This window comes from Drosophila novamexicana, unplaced genomic scaffold (assembly GCF_003285875.2).
Source record: "Drosophila novamexicana strain 15010-1031.04,08,12 unplaced genomic scaffold, DnovRS2.1 tig00000108-arrow-pilon, whole genome shotgun sequence".
In the NCBI taxonomy this organism is placed as follows: Eukaryota; Metazoa; Arthropoda; class Insecta; order Diptera; family Drosophilidae; genus Drosophila; species Drosophila novamexicana.
In genome coordinates, this window is record NW_020824772.1 from 51,285 (window position 1) to 68,321 (window position 17,037).

The 17,037-nt window shown below is 37.6% G+C and overlaps 1 protein-coding gene across 2 annotated transcripts; it reads left to right on the forward strand.

Annotated features, from left to right (window-relative positions):
• Positions 1 to 272: 272 nt before the first annotated feature.
• Positions 273 to 14,025, forward strand: LOC115772091 (cyclin G). 2 transcript variants are annotated; one of them, XM_030718051.1, is made up of 6 exons: positions 273 to 358; positions 9,634 to 10,478; positions 10,845 to 11,084; positions 11,164 to 11,538; positions 11,601 to 11,815; positions 13,672 to 14,025. In XM_030718051.1, exons 2-6 carry the CDS (start codon positions 9,654 to 9,656, stop codon positions 13,745 to 13,747), a joined length of 1,731 nt encoding a protein of 576 aa, XP_030573911.1. In that variant the 5' UTR covers positions 273 to 358; positions 9,634 to 9,653; the 3' UTR covers positions 13,748 to 14,025. The 2 variants fall into 2 exon arrangements, with proteins under 2 accessions (XP_030573911.1, XP_030573912.1); XM_030718052.1 differs by lacking the exon at positions 273 to 358 and adding an exon at positions 1,295 to 1,937.
• Positions 14,026 to 17,037: the final 3,012 nt, after the last annotated feature.

A 17,037-nucleotide genomic window follows, 5' to 3' on the forward strand; every position in this document is an offset into this window, starting at 1 on the left:
CATACATACGAGTAACAGTGGCCATTAACATTAACATTCATGTAACTGTTATCTTTATATCATAATAAATGTATTGTGAAATTGTTTCTTTCGTTTTAATATAAATTAAAACAGCTCATTTGTGTTTAAAATTTAACAAAAATAAACATTTTGACAACAAATTTAAATTCGCTCTCATTTTGAGCGCAACAATTGTTGGTTCACTCGCTCGCTCCAGTTCGGAACCGGTTCTAATGAACTGAATTGCTGCTTGCCAGCCCTACGCTGGCTCATTTCATTTAGATATTTACATATATTTGGTCGTGTCGCAGTTCACAAAAAAGAAGACAAATACTGATTAAAACACAGAGGCATCCGGGTAAGTTATTTAAAAAGTGTATAAATATTCATCTAACATAATGGTTAACTGTGTTTCAATGCGAAAAGCGACTTTGTTGGCGTTAACTGCGTTTTGCAAGTGACCTGCGCCACGCGTTTCTTCCAATAAGAATGTGTGTGTGCGTATGTGTGTGTCTGTGACGAAATCTAAAACGGAGGTTATTGCTTATTTTACTTTGGAATACGTCATTTAAGTGGATTGCTATTGAAATATTAATTTAAAATTCTTTGCCGACTGCATTTGTGCACTCGATTGCGGTGTAAATACAGTTTTTATGTATATATGTAGCAGGTTGCTGCAATTTTCTGGAAGCACGCACACACAAGCGAATGTGTGAACGTGCATGTATGTGTGCGTATGTGGAATAGCAAATTCCCTTCTCCTCAACCCCGCTAGTTCATTCAATAAATCGCTTAGCAACAGCTTAAATAAAAAAGATTTTCACTTTTCTCAATAGCAGGGAAATTATAAAGTGAAAATTATAAGCATAAAGGTACGGCGTAAATATGTTCAACGTGCTATCAGGGAAAATTGAGAAGTTGAAAGATTGGTAGATGATAGATAAGTATTATGTACTCTTATGTGAATTATATTTATAGTCATTTACAATAGTTTGTGAAATTAGGTATGCTTAATCACTACTTCTATGGGTTTATATTTATTTATTTGTTTTAATCTACATTTGTGACTGTGTAATTAATTTAAAAGAACCGCGCTTTCTAAAGGCTGCCACCCAACGGAGTTTCTAATGCAGGATTGCCAGTATGAAAAAAAATTTCAAACCACCTAACAAGTGGCAATATGTATATAAGAAGTACGTATTTGGGCATATTTGCGGTATTTAAATACCAAATTGTATGTCAACATACGCGCTCTTGTACACAAGTGTCTCAGCATGAGCAAGCAACATTTTCTCGCTCTTTCAACACGTAGCATTCGTAGCAACACAAGTGAGGCAACATTTGAACGAGTGAGGCAACATGCCCGTTCTGTTGCCAAAGTCTGTTTTTCTCCTCTTTTTGAAACGTCAGTTTACATTTGGAAGCAACAAAGCAAAGTACCGTTTGGACTGTAATAGAGCGCGTGTGTTTGTACTTGAATGTGTGTGTGTGTGTGATTTTGCATAAAAAATTGTGTATAATTTGAATTTGAATTTACTACATGCAAGATCAAATGTATATTTAACATAAAATAGTACAGTAGCAAAGTCCACAATAACAGCAAAGATGTGCAGCTGATGGGAAAAACCTACCACTTTTAAACTAGTGCGTGGGAAAAATCGATCCACAAACTGTTTGCAAAGAACATGAAAAATGTTGGCTTAAACGAGAGACTCTGACAAAAACAACAACAACAACAATTTAACTGTGATACATTTTTGCAGTACAAATTAGTTAAAAGAAACACTTAGAATAGCAATAAAGAACTAAACGACAACTCCAACAGTACACTTATTTTTTCAAGTGCAATAAAACAATTTTCGCCAAGATTCTCAAGTAACTAATTCATCTCGAAACATTCCTGCGCAACATAAAAACAACAAAATGGCTGTAAAAATGTAAGCATTACTTATATAAAAGATCAAAAATTTCATTGCGTTAAATCAGAAAAAAGGCCTAGTTTATGTTCCCTAGTCAATTGTTTTTAATAGAGTGTATGTACATTTGCACGCATACATAAGTACATTTGTATGAAAGAAAAGCAACTATGAAGAAAAAAAAATTGTAGAAACAATTTACGTGTTTGTTTCAATTCTCAATCTGTTTCCCAGCTGTTCGAGCATAAATGTATATGTATGTGTATGTATGTTCGCGTACCTATATGCTTTTCATTGTGCGTGCATGTGTGTGTGGGGAGGGGGCAGTGGAGCAGCTATTCATAGGTGTTGCTGAGAGAGACGTAAGAGAAACTATGCTTGTATCTCAGTAGTAGTACAGTTATCCAAACAATTACGCACAACAGTTGTGCTATATACAATTTTCTGAATTAGCACACATGAATTCTCTGCATATTGAATTAACCTTATACTGTTTGCAGTTTGATTGCAGTGGTTATTTTTATTGTCTTATATTGTTATCGAGGAACTGAGCGAGAGCTCCAACAATTATGGCAGTGTTTCAGTTCCAAATCGTATCGTTCGTTTCTCGCTCTCTCTGTTAACATATACACTTACAGTGCGCAAACAAAGAGTTTTCTCTGTGTGTGTTATGTTCGTGTTCCCATTTGGTTTTTGCTTTGTATTCTTACACCAATACGAACGAATGTTTTCTGTGTGTGAGTGCAAGCTCAAAATTGCGTCAGCCAATTGAAAAAATTTATTTATACTTGCGCATATTTACATGCCCCAAAGTCTGCCAGTTTTTAACTTGTTTTAAGACTTTGTTTAATGTCTTTAAAATATTTAAACCCATCGTAAGTCTCACTATTTTTTTTTTAGTTTTTATTGGTTGCTGTCTTGCTCTGGCTCTCTCTCTGCTTGATTTCACCTTCAGCGTTTTTTGCTTTCTGGGTCATATTTGTTGATTTCAATTTGTTGGTGTTGTCGCAGCAATCAAAAATTGTTGCTATATTTTAAATTTTGTTTCTCTTTATTTAGCCATGGACAAATAACCTCCATAAGGGCTCCTACACATACTAATTTGCATTCGTTTGTGTGTATACATATATATATATATATATATGTACCGTTTGTGTGTGTGTTTGTGTTTGTGTGGGTGATGCTTTGCTTTGCGTACCGTTGTTTTTGTTTATTTCCTCATTTACGTACGCCCCTTTTTACATTATTTTTACATTTGAAATCTTCAACTTTTGCTTTGGTCAACTTCTTTGGCGTCTTTTTGTTGACTTTGAGGCGTTGGCGCGCATTTCGTGTATGTTTTTATTGTTGCGTCTTGTACACAATTTGATTTGTAGCTTCCTCAGTGTGTATGTGTGTGTGTGTGTGTGTGTGTAACTGTTAGAAAGAGTGAGCGATTGAGAGACAGAGCAGCCATCTTGATCTTGACTGCGGTCAGCCGCCCCTTAAATTGCACGTAAATCCGTCTCTCTATCAACAGAAATTTCACTTGTAGTGATGCACAGTTATGTATCGTATCTACCTGTATCTTCGTTTACTAGTCAAAAAAAATATTTCTTTTAAATATCCCGTTACTTGCCTGGCAAATTTTCAACAGCTGTCGCGACAGTCTCAAGTGAAACTTGAGTCTACCTTAAAAAAAAAGTACTTTAAAGGCACAAAAAAAAAAAAAATGAACAACACTGGACAGCTGTTTGTGATTTGGGTACAGTGGTCACAAAAAAAAGTGACGCATAGTCCAAAATTGCGGAACGTTTTGCTTCTATCTATTCACCAACTCAGCGTAAATGAGCTCAATAAGCATTTTAAAATGCGCACAGCGAAAGTTAATCTATTGTCATGCCCAGAGCCGCAGTTGAAATAGACTTTTTCAACCCCCTGATATGCATATAGCGGTAATCCGAGTTGCCCCTGTCAGCAATAGACGTCAGCTCGTGCCAAGCCAAAACGACTATCGAGGGTCCACCCCTTTTTGAATAGCTGCTACTTTATATTGTTTTTTGTTTGGAAGGTGCGCCTCTCTAATTCAATTGAGAGGGTGCCAAAGCATTCCAATGCAGCTGCTGGTTTCCAACACTGGCAGCTGCTAGCTATTCATTCCATTGTTATCATTCAACGTTTTTGTGCCTGCGGCTATGGACTTGCAACTGGAACTGGAATTGATACTGTGAATGATGATGAGTCAATACTCTTGTCGAGCGATAAGATCGAATTGTTTTATCTCAGTTTACGTCATGGAATGCTACAAGACTCTGTCTGATATGAGTACAGTGGAAACTATTGAAAGTGGACACCAATTTTTAAATTGAATTCCTGTTGATTTACTGCAGGCTGTTCGTTAGCAGAGCTTTCACTGTATATCACTGCCCAAAGTCAACTTTGGCCATAATAACATTTAACTCATTATCACTTCCGGCGAGCGTTTACCTTTATCTAATGTAATAATTACCCATTTAGATTGGAAAGAAACATGCATAAATATTGAAAACCCTGATAAAAGTACATTCAAAGCCCGCTTATCAGCTCTTGTAGTTCACTTTGTTTTCATTTAAGTCTGGTACAAAGTGCACACGGTTTCGTTAAGTGTAAGGGCTTATCTAAGTTCTCAAAATGCCTTTATACCAATTACCTTCAACGTTGAAATCCCGTCTGTCATGGCAATTTCTGTGCACAAGAATGCCTCGATGCATTTTTCTCATTCCCATTCTCGATAATGAAAACTTAAGGTATTTTTTGTACTATCTTCATTTCGTTTTGTGTGCCAGCATTTGGTGCATAAGTCAGGCGATAATAGAAATGCAAATATATTCGCGTCTGTGCTATTTAAGCGAGTCCGTTGATAGATTGTCGAGACAGGCAATAGACCGCACATAAAATACTTACGTAGATAGTGAACGGCAATTCCGTCAGAGAGCCGAACTAGTGAGAGACAAAGTTCGGCGAATGAACTTGCGAACGGGTCGGAACGGAGCTAGTCGCGTGATTTGGAATCAGAAACAATATTCAAAGGAAGGAAGTGAAAGAGCGAGACGCAGCGCATTCAATAATTAACAGAAAATTGAGCACAATGCCCGCGACTTGATAACAAATAGTTGAATCGTTTTTTCGTTTGTTGAATTGTTTAGATTTTAATTTTGTATTATTTGTTTAGTTTTTCGCCTTTGTTTATATACGTACGCTATGGCTACATAAACATAGGCATACCTACACAAAATGAATAGTTCCCTCTTTTGTTTCATTCGAAATGCAATAATTTATCTCCTAGCTCATGCCATAAGACAGCTGCTGCGCTTGCGTTCTGTCAACGGGCAACATTTGATGTTTCCGCTTTGGCTGCGTTTCGCACTTTGTTACGCCATTGATATTTACATATGCCTGTGTGTGTGTGTGTAAGTGTATGTGTATGTGTACGTGCTGCTGCGCTAGTGGGGTTGAAAACAAATTTTGGACGTCGCGACGTCTGTTTGGCTTCCTTCCTGGGCCGTTGGCAGCAGTCATGGGGTAGGGGGTTGCTTGAACCCGGGTCGGCGGGCCCTTAACAGCTCGTTGCACAATTTCGTTTGTTAATTTCATCAAAGCCAAAGTTGTTGCCAACGTGTTGGTTATTTTAAGCTTATGAGGGTTGGTTGCGCTTATGCAAAGCATGGAGGGGTATGTGGTGGCGGCATATTCACATGTCATGGGCAGCTCCAGCTGTTGTGTACCTGTTTGGCGTCACGTTTGACTCCGAAGTCGCTGCGTGCAGCATGACGCAAGCAGCGCAGAAACTTCCCGAGCTGCTGCTATGGCTTGAGCTGATGCAACGGCTGTTGTTGTTGGCGCAGTTAACTGTTTGCTCGCACTCGAAAGCTGTCTTCATATTATTATTTTTTTTTTCTTGTGAACAGTAGCTCCAAGTGGCTGTCATTTGTTGACCTTCAGCAGCTTTAAATACGCAGCCCAACATCAATTAAGCGCTGATAAATGAATAAACCGTTGAAAGGCAAAAACAACACAAAAATTGCTGAGTAACAAATGCTATCTCGCTCGTGCAGGTGTTTGTGCGAAACTATACACGTCCCTGTCGCACTTGCGTGTGCGTCTGCATCTGTTAATTAAACAGCGACACAAATAAAAATGATGGAAAATATTTTGCAAGCTTTTAACTTGCTTTTGTTTTGATTTCGTGCACTTTAGCTAAATCAATGGAGAATAGACAAACACACACACATACAGACACCACTTTCGTTTTCTAACACTTGTATGTGTTTTGTATGTACTAAAGATCAGTTCAGTAGCGTCTCTCGCTCTCTCTTTCTCTTGCGCTCTTCACTTATTTTAGTTGAAACTCGTTGCATGAGCGTATTTATGCGCATGCATATGCATGTACATACAAACATATTTTCATATTTCACACCTGAGCGGGCATGACCACGCCCCCACAATCGCTGCCGCCCATCGCAGTCGTCTTCGTTTAACGTGCGTTTTGCAGTTACGAAAATAGGCAAAAAGTGAAATTTTTTGTAACAAGCGCTCGAAAAAACATTGGCTAAGTTAAGCAGTCAATAACAATAACAACAAGAAGCAGCCTAGGTAAAGCTCGTGTATAAATAAAAACAACTACACACATACAGCTACCACACATACAAGCGTATCAGTGTGCGTGTGTGTGTGTGTGTGAGCGTGTGTGTACGTGCTTTGCGTCAGCGGCGCGCGTAATACTTTTTGTTTTTCGTTGCCCAAAAGATCAACAACAAAATACACGCAAGAAACCAAAAGGCAGAATCATCACGATAAATATGTATGTGTGTCAGAATAATTTAGAAAAATATGATGAGCCTTGAGAAGATCAATAGAACGTGTGCCTCTCTCTCACTCGCCATCTTTGTTTGGATTTACATCACAATCCAGATTAACAGATCAAGCAACACCAACACAGACGCATGCGCACAACTCTCCAAGCTTTAGTTATCTCATCTACTCGCTCATTCGCACTCTCATCATTCGCACTGTTTCGCCTTGTGGGCAGCTTTATGCTCGCCGTAGCGTACAGTTGAACTTTGACTGGTGCCGTTAGTTTGTCGCTTGTCAGATTTTAAGCTCTATAGCACCATGGCATCATTGCAGGGCTGCAGTGTCATGCTTGAAGCCTATCTAAAACTAGTTTCTTGGCTTGACGACCTTGAATTGAAATACTCGGCTCTACAGCAAGTGGGTTTATTGTTTTGTTTTGTGAACGGAAGTCAAAAATAGCATGATTCGTCTGTTTTTTATAATGAGTTGAAGTTTTACTTAAATTCTGCATATGCGTCAGATATGTTGGTTATGCCCTCATCGATTGGGTTCGGCTGATTCACATTCGATATACGATTAAGGTGCGGTCGGTCGGACTTTTGGCGAAAGTTCAGCCGAATTGATCAACACATTCTTAATAATATATACTTTTATATACAGAAAACACATTTTGAAATGAACTATAATTAAAACGAACTTGAATTATAGCTCATTTAGGTATTTTAAACTTTGTAATGTTCAGCCTTGTAAACGGGGTCTTAAGCTGCTAGCCATGAGGCAGGTTAATGACAATTGTTTTGAAACAGACGGTATACACTTGTTATGAGGTTTTTCAGGGCTGCATGTTTACAAATTAAAATCGCCCATTCAACTATAAATAGCTGGAAATATCAAAATTGTCTTCAACACCACATCCCGCTGCTACTTTAAATAATATTTCATACGTCAATTGCAGTAGCTCTTTCCACCAATGCCATAAACATGCATCTCACACTCTCAAGTGGCTCTGCTCAGCTTCAGATTTCGAAACTGTGTGTTTTCTTTGGTTAGTTGCATGTCATTTATCAGCTAGCCCCTCCTCGAGTGTTTAGATTATTTAATGTTTTGGTTTTTTTTTTCGCTTCCTCCATTACAATTACCAGCACACAAGCATTAGAGAAAGCTCGCCTGAGCTGCGGCCCAGCCCTGGTGCTGGCTGTTGTTATTATTGCTCTTGCTGCTGTGTTATCTCCCAATCCCAGCGTAGCCGCCGTCTTTGTTTTATTAGCTGTAAGGCGAACGCTGAATTGGAACAAGATGGCGGCCACTTTGTTTACTCAAGTGCGAGCATTGAGCTTTTTTGTATTTTATCTTGTGTTCTTGTTTTTGTATTTATACGAATTTTCAAATCGGAAATCAATCATTGTAGATGCCTCAGGGAAGTCAATATTGTCTTTAATTCTCGAACAAGTTTCTGTAAATGTTGGATATACACAACCAGGCTATTTAAGTGGTTCACCTTGAGACGGCGATCGACCACCCCCACCCCCCATCCCCCACCCCTTCTCAGGCAGCCTTGTGTCATGTTTGTGATTTGAAAAAAATTGTGAACATTTTTTGAGGTCAGATATAAATCAAATGTATTCCAATGTCAGAAGTCCGTTTATTACGCCCACCTGTCACACTCTGCTGTGCACTTGGTTTTATGCTCAGTTTTACGCTCAATCAAAGTTCGTTCAACGCATTGTAAACAGTTGAGTATTTTAAATAAAATACAATAAAAAACACCAAAGAGCAATGCTCTTGCCATATTAACACAATAACATGAAATTGATGAACTTCATTTGACATTTAGCATTTACACTTACAAAAAAAAAAAAACCACGTATTTTTTGTTAACATTTTTATTTATTTACCCTAATAATTTTTTTTAATGTGCTTGCATAATTTTGCAGCTCGTAAGTTTTTATATATTTTAGCTAAAAGAGAGATTTTTCCACTCACTACGAGGAAAAATTTATGAGCAACATTAATAGTTCTACAACGAGCTACTAAATAAATACACTGTAACAAATTTCAGCGTCTCGCGTTTATTATCGTAACAAGCACTGAGCGAACACATAATAAACCACATTGACGCTAGAAATTATATATATATATTTTTAAATATATTTTCACAAATTTGGTTAAAGAAGAAGAAGACATTTGAAGAACAGCGTACGTTAAGACTGACTGATAGACACAGAATATATATATGATATAGATATATTCACAATTTGTCATCGTTATTGTCGTTAGTACACTGCGCACATTTGTCGCTAATATTATATTGATAGATATTTTGTCAATATATATGCACATTTCATTGTTGAGGGCGTTTTGTTTGTTTAACTGTTTGCAAATTGTTGAAAGAATTGCATTAAGGTTTTTTCGGCCATTAACAGAGCTAAAAGCTCTAAAATCATATACAACTCGTATTCGATTTTAGACTTTAATATTGTTTTCGGCTCTGGGCTACTCGAACCGGTGTGTGCAGCACAAGTAGCAAACAGTTCATTTTATTTTCGGTTGCATTTGCGCCAGCAGTGGATTATAATAATAATTATACAAAAACCTATAAAGGCATATATATATATAATCCCTGAAGCGCTGCATTTTCGGTCTTAATTTCGAGCTGCAGATTGAGAGCGCACTAGTTTTTGTTCTATACAAGTGCACTCGCTGATATCTTAGCTAAAAAAAAAAAAAAAAAAAGAAAAAAAGTACTTGGCTTGAAATTACGTTTTGGGCTTTTGCTGAAAATAAAATCATATCAAACAAGTTGTTTAAGGGACAACCCATTTATTTGGCCTAAACGCAAAGGGATTTTTGTATCGTTTGCGTTTTATTATACATATAAGAAAAACAAAAACCTTGCCATATACAGGTACTAGGCCAGCCCTCACAATGTCTGTCCCTGTACGCTACTCTGCTGCCGCCGAATACGCCGTCGTCGTTGAAAGTGGTTTGGATAATACTCTAACCCAAGAAGAGCAATACCACCAACAACAACAGCAGCAGCAGCAGCAGCAGCAACTGCAGCAACAATTCGAACAGCAGCAATACGCGCAATACCAACAGCAATACGAACAGGAGCGGGAGCAGGAGGAGGCTCTTTTGTATTGCCAATTGCAGCAGCAGCTGGAGGCGGAGCAGCAGGCGTTGCGGCAGCAGCAGCAGCAGTTGATGCAGCAGCGGTCATCGATGTTGATGTCCTCAACGGCTATGCCAGCACTTGATTTGCCCAACAACAACAATATAAATAACAACGTCGCCAGCATCAATAACCACCACCATCACAACAACAACAACAACAACGTTAACAACATGGATGCAATTAGCATCAATGCTATCCTGGTCGATGATGAGCAACCATCAACATCGGCTCAGGCAGCGGCGGCTATTTTAAGGGGCAAATCAATGGGCAATGGCATCGACGGGGGGGATCAGAATGCAGAGATGCCAACTGATTGGATGAGGATTGCGGACGAGGGCCGGTATGGGACACCGGGTGCTGCTGGCTTGGAATATCAAAAGTACGAACAACAAACACTGGAAACTGAAGCTGGAACCGCAGGAGCTGGAGCAGCTGGAGCTGAGCCGACAGCGCTTAAAAAACTAGAGGATCAATTACATGCGCTTAGCTCGGATGAACTGTATGAGACTCTAAAAGAGTACGATGCACTGCAGGATAAATATCATACGGTATTGTTGCTGCCCAAGGAGTCGAGGGTAAGTCAAAGATTCTATATATTTACATATGTATTTGACTGACTGACTAGTTGATTGGAGCTAGGAGCTAGATATACTTCATTAACTGTTGACGCTAAGATGAGCTTTTGCAATGGAAACTTATGAAAAACGATTTTATGGGATGAGCCTAAGACTTCATTTTTCTTCCAATTGCTTTTAAAGTGTGTCAAAGAATTTAATTCGTCCGATCGGACCTTAACTCAACTTCAAAGCTCTGAGAACATAAGTAATAAATATGTGTTTTCCCAATTGTGGAATACCATAAAACCAACGGACGGGAAATGGACGAAAAACTATATGAATGGTGTACATATAGAGCTCATATGATGATCTTATTGTTTGCAGCGCGAGGTTACCGCCGGCGGACGTGATGGATCAGCGTATGTGCTGCGTTGTCTGAAGATGTGGTACGAGCTGCCGTCGGATGTGCTGTTCTCGGCCATGAGCCTGGTGGATCGCTTTCTGGATCGCATGGCTGTCAAGCCGAAGCATATGGCCTGCATGAGCGTTGCCTCCTTCCATTTGGCCATCAAGCAGCTGGACTTGAAGCCCATACCTGCCGACGATTTGGTAACAATATCTCAGGTATGTCACACACACGCACACGCACACACAAATACTTAATATCAGGTATATACAATTGTCTACTATTATGCTTACATAGTGTGGTTGTACCGCTGGCGATCTGGAACGCATGGCCGGGGTTATTGCCAATAAACTGGGCGTACAGATGGGACATGCGCCCATCACATCCGTTAGCTACCTGCGCATCTATTACGCACTCTTCCGCAATTTGGCGAAGGAGATTGGCGGTGATTTCTTCAAATTCTATCAACAGCTCATCAAACTGGAGGAGCTGGAGAATCGTTTGGAGATATTGCTGTGCGATGTCAAGACGACGGTCATTACGCCGGCGACTTTGGCTCTAGTGCTCATCTGCCTGCATCTGGATTTCCATATTAAGGAGTCGTACACACGCGGCAGTCCCGAACTGAAGCATGTATTTGAGTACATACTCTTCCTGCAGCAATACATGAGGGTACGTTCAAATAACAACAATTTTATATTATTTTTATAATAATTGAGTTGTTCGCTTTGCAGATTCCCGATCGCGTTTTCACCTGCGGTTTTAGCATTGTCTCGGGCATTCTGTCCCACTACAATGGACAGAATAAGGCGCCCTACAAGCAGCGGCTTGTCTGGAAATTATCCAGTCGCACGCTGCGCGTCCTGCGCCCGATCAATCGCTTCTCATCCGATTTGCCCACCATCGAGGAGGGTATATCGAATGCCCTAGATGATGGCCTGCGCTCGAGGTAAGTTCATATATATAATATATATAAAACGATTGTCAACGAAATGGCTGAGAGACAGAGAGAGAGAGAGGGAGAGAGTTGTAGCCAAGTCTACCAACCACATTTGAACCGAGCCGGGCCACGACCGGAATCCCAGTTTAACTGAACTTTCAATTAAACCAGATATGAGCAAAAACTAACAGATCCAAAAATGGCAAAAAGGCGACAATTTGAAATTAGATGAATAAGCAAGGCTGATCAAAAGCCAAGTTCATGAATGAGTAAATCCTGGCTCACGAACCGAATTCAAAGCGTAAACCGAACCGAAACCAATTTGTTCTTAGGCTTGCAGCCCTGGTTGTACATTTCCCTAGATAGAAGCCAAACGAAGTTTTCCATTCTAGAACATTTCTGTTCGTTTGTCTAGCTGAAAGGCTGAGGGTCCGTTATTTATTTTTAGCACTCTTTGGACTCATTCGTATGTAGGCGAGTGTATGTGTCGGGTTTTTGGCGTAAACAAGTTTTTAAAATTGACGCGATTTTATTATCACAACAGCAACAGCGACAGGAACAACAACAACAACTAGCATAGAAAATCATGAGACCCACTGGCTGGTTTTGCCTGCCCAAAAGTGGTCCGACAACAGCAACAAAAACAACAACAACACCTATAGCTATACACCCCAGACACATATGCACATGAATATGTATGTGTCTACTATATACACACACTTACCTATACATATGCATATGTATTTATATTACTTTGTTTTGTCCGTGTGTGTGCGTGTTGTTTTTTCAACAACAATCTTATCAGAGAGCCCGTCTAAGCAGCAGGGCACACGCACACACACATACACTCGTACGAGGGTCGCCGTTACAGTTACCTAAGAGAAATTTTTGGAATTCGCATCATTATGAAATTCTCCGCCCCTGCGTGTGCGTCAATCGCTTGGCGTGGGCTGCGCTCTTCTGGCGTTTGTCCATCGATTCTTTCTATACATACATACATACTAGTTTCAATATCATTGCAAGACCTTGACACTTACGCCCACATACACTAGCCAAAGGGGGCATATTAGATATGACAGCGCGTTTGTGTATTGCTTGGAAAAAGGATGCGTGCATATGTTAAGTTTATAATAGATTCTTATTAGATAATTATAGGTAATAATAGACGAGCTTGTTTGTTATTGATCTAACAAATGAATATGGGAGAGAGTATTTCAAAGCTACATTATTTTTTAAATCAAAAATAATACATCCATTATGCATATATGCATATATGTATAGATGTAAGTGCTACGTACAATAAGATTAGGCTTGTTATTTTTTTTTAATTGTGTTTAAAATACAAAATAAACTGAAAGATTAATCCTTTAACGATTTTTTATATATACACAAAACATTTGCAAACATGTTTGTATATATGTATATTTAATTTATTTTCACATGGATTAATTAGTGCTCTTGACATTGAGTCGTCGGCTTTGGAGCAAAGTATGCTAAGTTTAGAGTAAACAGAAAACAAATACATATATTTCTTTCAGTTTTTGGCAACGGCATTCAAAATTCAGTGCAATACCAAATTTTTGTTGTTGTTTTTGCTTTGTTTATTTGAAGGCCTTGTGTTGTTTTCTTATCTGGTGAGGTGGGTCTTATGTATATTGTATATTGCTTCAGATTAGTCATAAACACGTTAAGTTCATTGCCCGGTTCGACTTTCGCACTGCGTCAAAAAATTGATTGCACTTGTGCAAAGTTGTGTTCGAAAGCAAAAATCAGCTGATCAGGCTGATTAGAGAGTCGACCTTCAACTTGATAATGCTAATAATGATATAATATTTATTTAATGTCATTCTTCTTTGTCTTTGCAGAACCGAGAGTATTAGCTCCGAGGAGGAGGAGGACTGGCCAACTTCACCCATTATTCCAATTTTCGAACAATGTTAGTAGCACCCAGCAGCAAAGCAGCAGCCCCCAATAATAGGACAACAGGGGGAAGGGATTGAAGCAGCAGCAGCAGGCAGGCAGGCAGGAATCATCATCATCTATGCGTACAACATTAGCAACAGCAGCAGCAGCAGCAGCAACAAATTGTGGCAGCAGTAGAAAAGACATATCTACAGCTAAAACGAGAACTGAGTAACTGCTCCACAATTCGTGTGACTGTGCGTGTGCGTGTGCTAGTGTATGTGTGCAAGGGGTGTGCGTGTGTGTATATATTGCTAAAAACAAACAAAATGATGCATCATAATTCGTTTAGCATACACATATATATACATATATATATATTATTTACGCTGGTTCTACCATTTAAGAAACTATTGAAAAATGCGAGGTCAGCCAGTCGTCAGCCCAGCCAGAGCTTGATTTGCTTTAGGCGACAGGCAGCATATAATTTTTCAATTAACATTTGCGGCAAGACAAAACAAAAAATACGTTAAAAAAAACACTAATGAAAAGAAAAAAACAAAAAAAAAACTATTATATAGAAATGATGCGGACCATCATACAAAAGATTGATGTCGTTCCGGACCATTTTGAGATCGGTGAAAGAAAACGATATGAGAATTGATAACGAACCGCCCCGCCCACAAAACGGGCGGGCACAGGCATACGGAATATGACAGCAATTTTTTGTTTAAACAATTCAAAAAACAAAAACAAAAAAAAAAACAATTACCACCCGCGCCACAATTGAAATTAGTTTTAATAACTCTTTGTTCTCCATGTTTGTTTTGTAAACACTTAAAAACTGGACCTAAAAACGAAAAAAAAAAAAACAAAAACAAAAGAAAAAAAAATCAACAAAAAATCTAAAAAAGTACAAAAATTCATTAAATATAGACAGACTATTAAAATATAAGTTAAATGTTCAAACCCGAAAAAAAACAAAAACAGTTTAACCATAATTATTGGCCGCGCTCAGAATTCAAGAAAAACTATGACTAAGAACTCGTAACAGTTATAATAATTAAAGAAAATCAAAGCAAAGTAAACCTAAATTCCCAATATGTAGTTGTGTGTGTAGTCGAACATTTTTTTCTGCTCTATATACATATATATATATAACAAAAAAGAAAATTCTTGCAAGCGATTTCAGTTTGCTGTCAAGTAGAAAAAGCAACAACAACAACAAAACATTCTTCATGAATTTGTTATTATTTGTTTAACAACGACAAACATCAAGATCTATTTTTTCTTTGGGGGGAACTTCCCCTTTTCTGAATTGTATTTGGAACAATGCAAAATACACAAAAGTGATCAATTTTATATAGATGCATATCTAGTTTTTTTTTTTTTTAAATATGCATATATATACACTTTTCTCTTCTTCTTTATTGTTATATAATTTAATAACTATTTAATTTATTTCATACAAAAACAAATAAATAAAAAAACACTTGTAAAAACGAAAACAAAAGAACCATGCATATGTTGTACTAAATATACGATAGATATTATTATAACAAAACTCCAACCAGCAAAAAAAAAAGAAACGAAAACAACAAAAAATCAAAAAAATTAGCAACTATATCTAACAATATATGTTCTACTTTTTTTCTCAATTGAAGCGCGGCGCTCTCTGATTACAAAATTATGATGCATTATATAGTAAAAAGTATATATATATATACACGTAAAAAACTACAAAGAAATCAGGCTTAACACTTGAGTTGAGCTGGAAGAAAAACCTAATTCAAAAGAAAAACAACAACAAATTGTGCAAGAACTACCCGCAGTATGACAAAAACAAAAAAGAAACAGATTTAAAATTTTCTCTTAGAATTCTTTCATTTTAACAAACATTAAAGCAAAAATGAATAAATCGACGGCAAGAAACGTTCGATTTCTTACAATTTTCTGTAAATTTGAATAAAATGCGCGTGTCACTGTGCACAGTGGCGCACAAATTTCTGATGAAATATTTGCAACAAATCCAAATGTTTTATTTACCTTTGTGTGTGTGTGTGCGTGTGTGCGCTCTCTGTGTGTGTTTGTGAGTGTGCAGCAACCTCCAGCCAGACTAGCCGAAGCGCAGCCCCAACCCCCCCCCCCTCCTTGGAAGCGACGCCTCCCCTCGCCTGACCAAATGTGAGTACATTTCGAAAGCGCAAAAAGAAAAACCTAAACAGGTCGCACTCTGCACACTCTGCAAATGTAAATAAAACATAATTTTCTGTAAAATTTCAAAAACCTCTCTGAATGTGCAATAGCTTCATTCTATTTATTTTTTTATTTTTAACTCTTTGTCTATAAACATTTCATGTTTTTTAAACTAAGAGTTGCCGTAAACTATTTAAAATATTTAAGCGAGCCAGAAACAAATTGTGTGTTCATTATCAGGCGGCTGCAGAAAACATTGTTTGCTTTTAATTTCTTTTAAATCTTAGTCTAACTTTTAAAAATGGCAAGTGACAAATAAGACAAAGTAACAAAAACAACATAATAAGGAAGTATAGACTTAAGACTTTCTACAAAATGCCGAACAAATATGCCGCCAGTCGGTTATTCTGACATTAATTGTAAACTTATTTTAAAACTAGCAAATTTTACACATATTAAGTGCGGAGTTAGTTAAATATTTGCAAGGAAAACTATAAACAAAAAACGAATCATTTTAATGAACAAAGTACATGCAAAACAAATCTATATTAGTATTGTACAATTAATTAATTTATTAGTACAAATAAGAACAAATCATGTACTAACCTTTTGCGCATACATTTTAGTTGTAGTTTTAACATGAGATTTTAACTTTAAAGTTATTTTGTATGCTTGATGCATTGAAAACAGAAAAAAATAAGAAACAAAAAATGTACATTTCTCAGCTCTGAGCCTTGTTTAAGTGCTAGAGGTTTTTAGTTTTAATTTGAAATTTCAACTAAAAACAAAAAAAATCAACTCATTTTGTAAATTATCAATCATTCATTTATTTAATTTATTTGTATATCGAGTTGTATTTAAGTTTAAAAAACGATTCATGGCAGGAAAAAGAACAATTAAAACAATTGAAGATTGTGTATAGAATATGGCTGGAGCTGTAAAAGAACAACAAAAACATCGTATACACATGACAACAAATAAATGGAAAAAAAAGTATTATTAACTGGTAAACAAATGTCGTTTTCAATTCAAATTCCTTGCAACAATAACAAAAGGCAAACTGTAGGAATCGATGTTATATTTATTATCGATAATCAGCCAGTGCTCTAAGCGGTCGTGTTGAAAAGTGTGTT

Coding starts and splice junctions, on each gene's coding strand:
- LOC115772091 (XM_030718051.1), top strand. CDS start 9,654: ATGTCTGTCCCTGTACGCTACTCTGCTGCCGCCGAATACGCCGTCGTC. Junction 10,479..10,844: donor TGCTGCCCAAGGAGTCGAGG/GTAAGTCAAAGA, acceptor TATTGTTTGCAG/CGCGAGGTTACCGCCGGCGG. Junction 11,085..11,163: donor ATTTGGTAACAATATCTCAG/GTATGTCACACA, acceptor ATGCTTACATAG/TGTGGTTGTACCGCTGGCGA.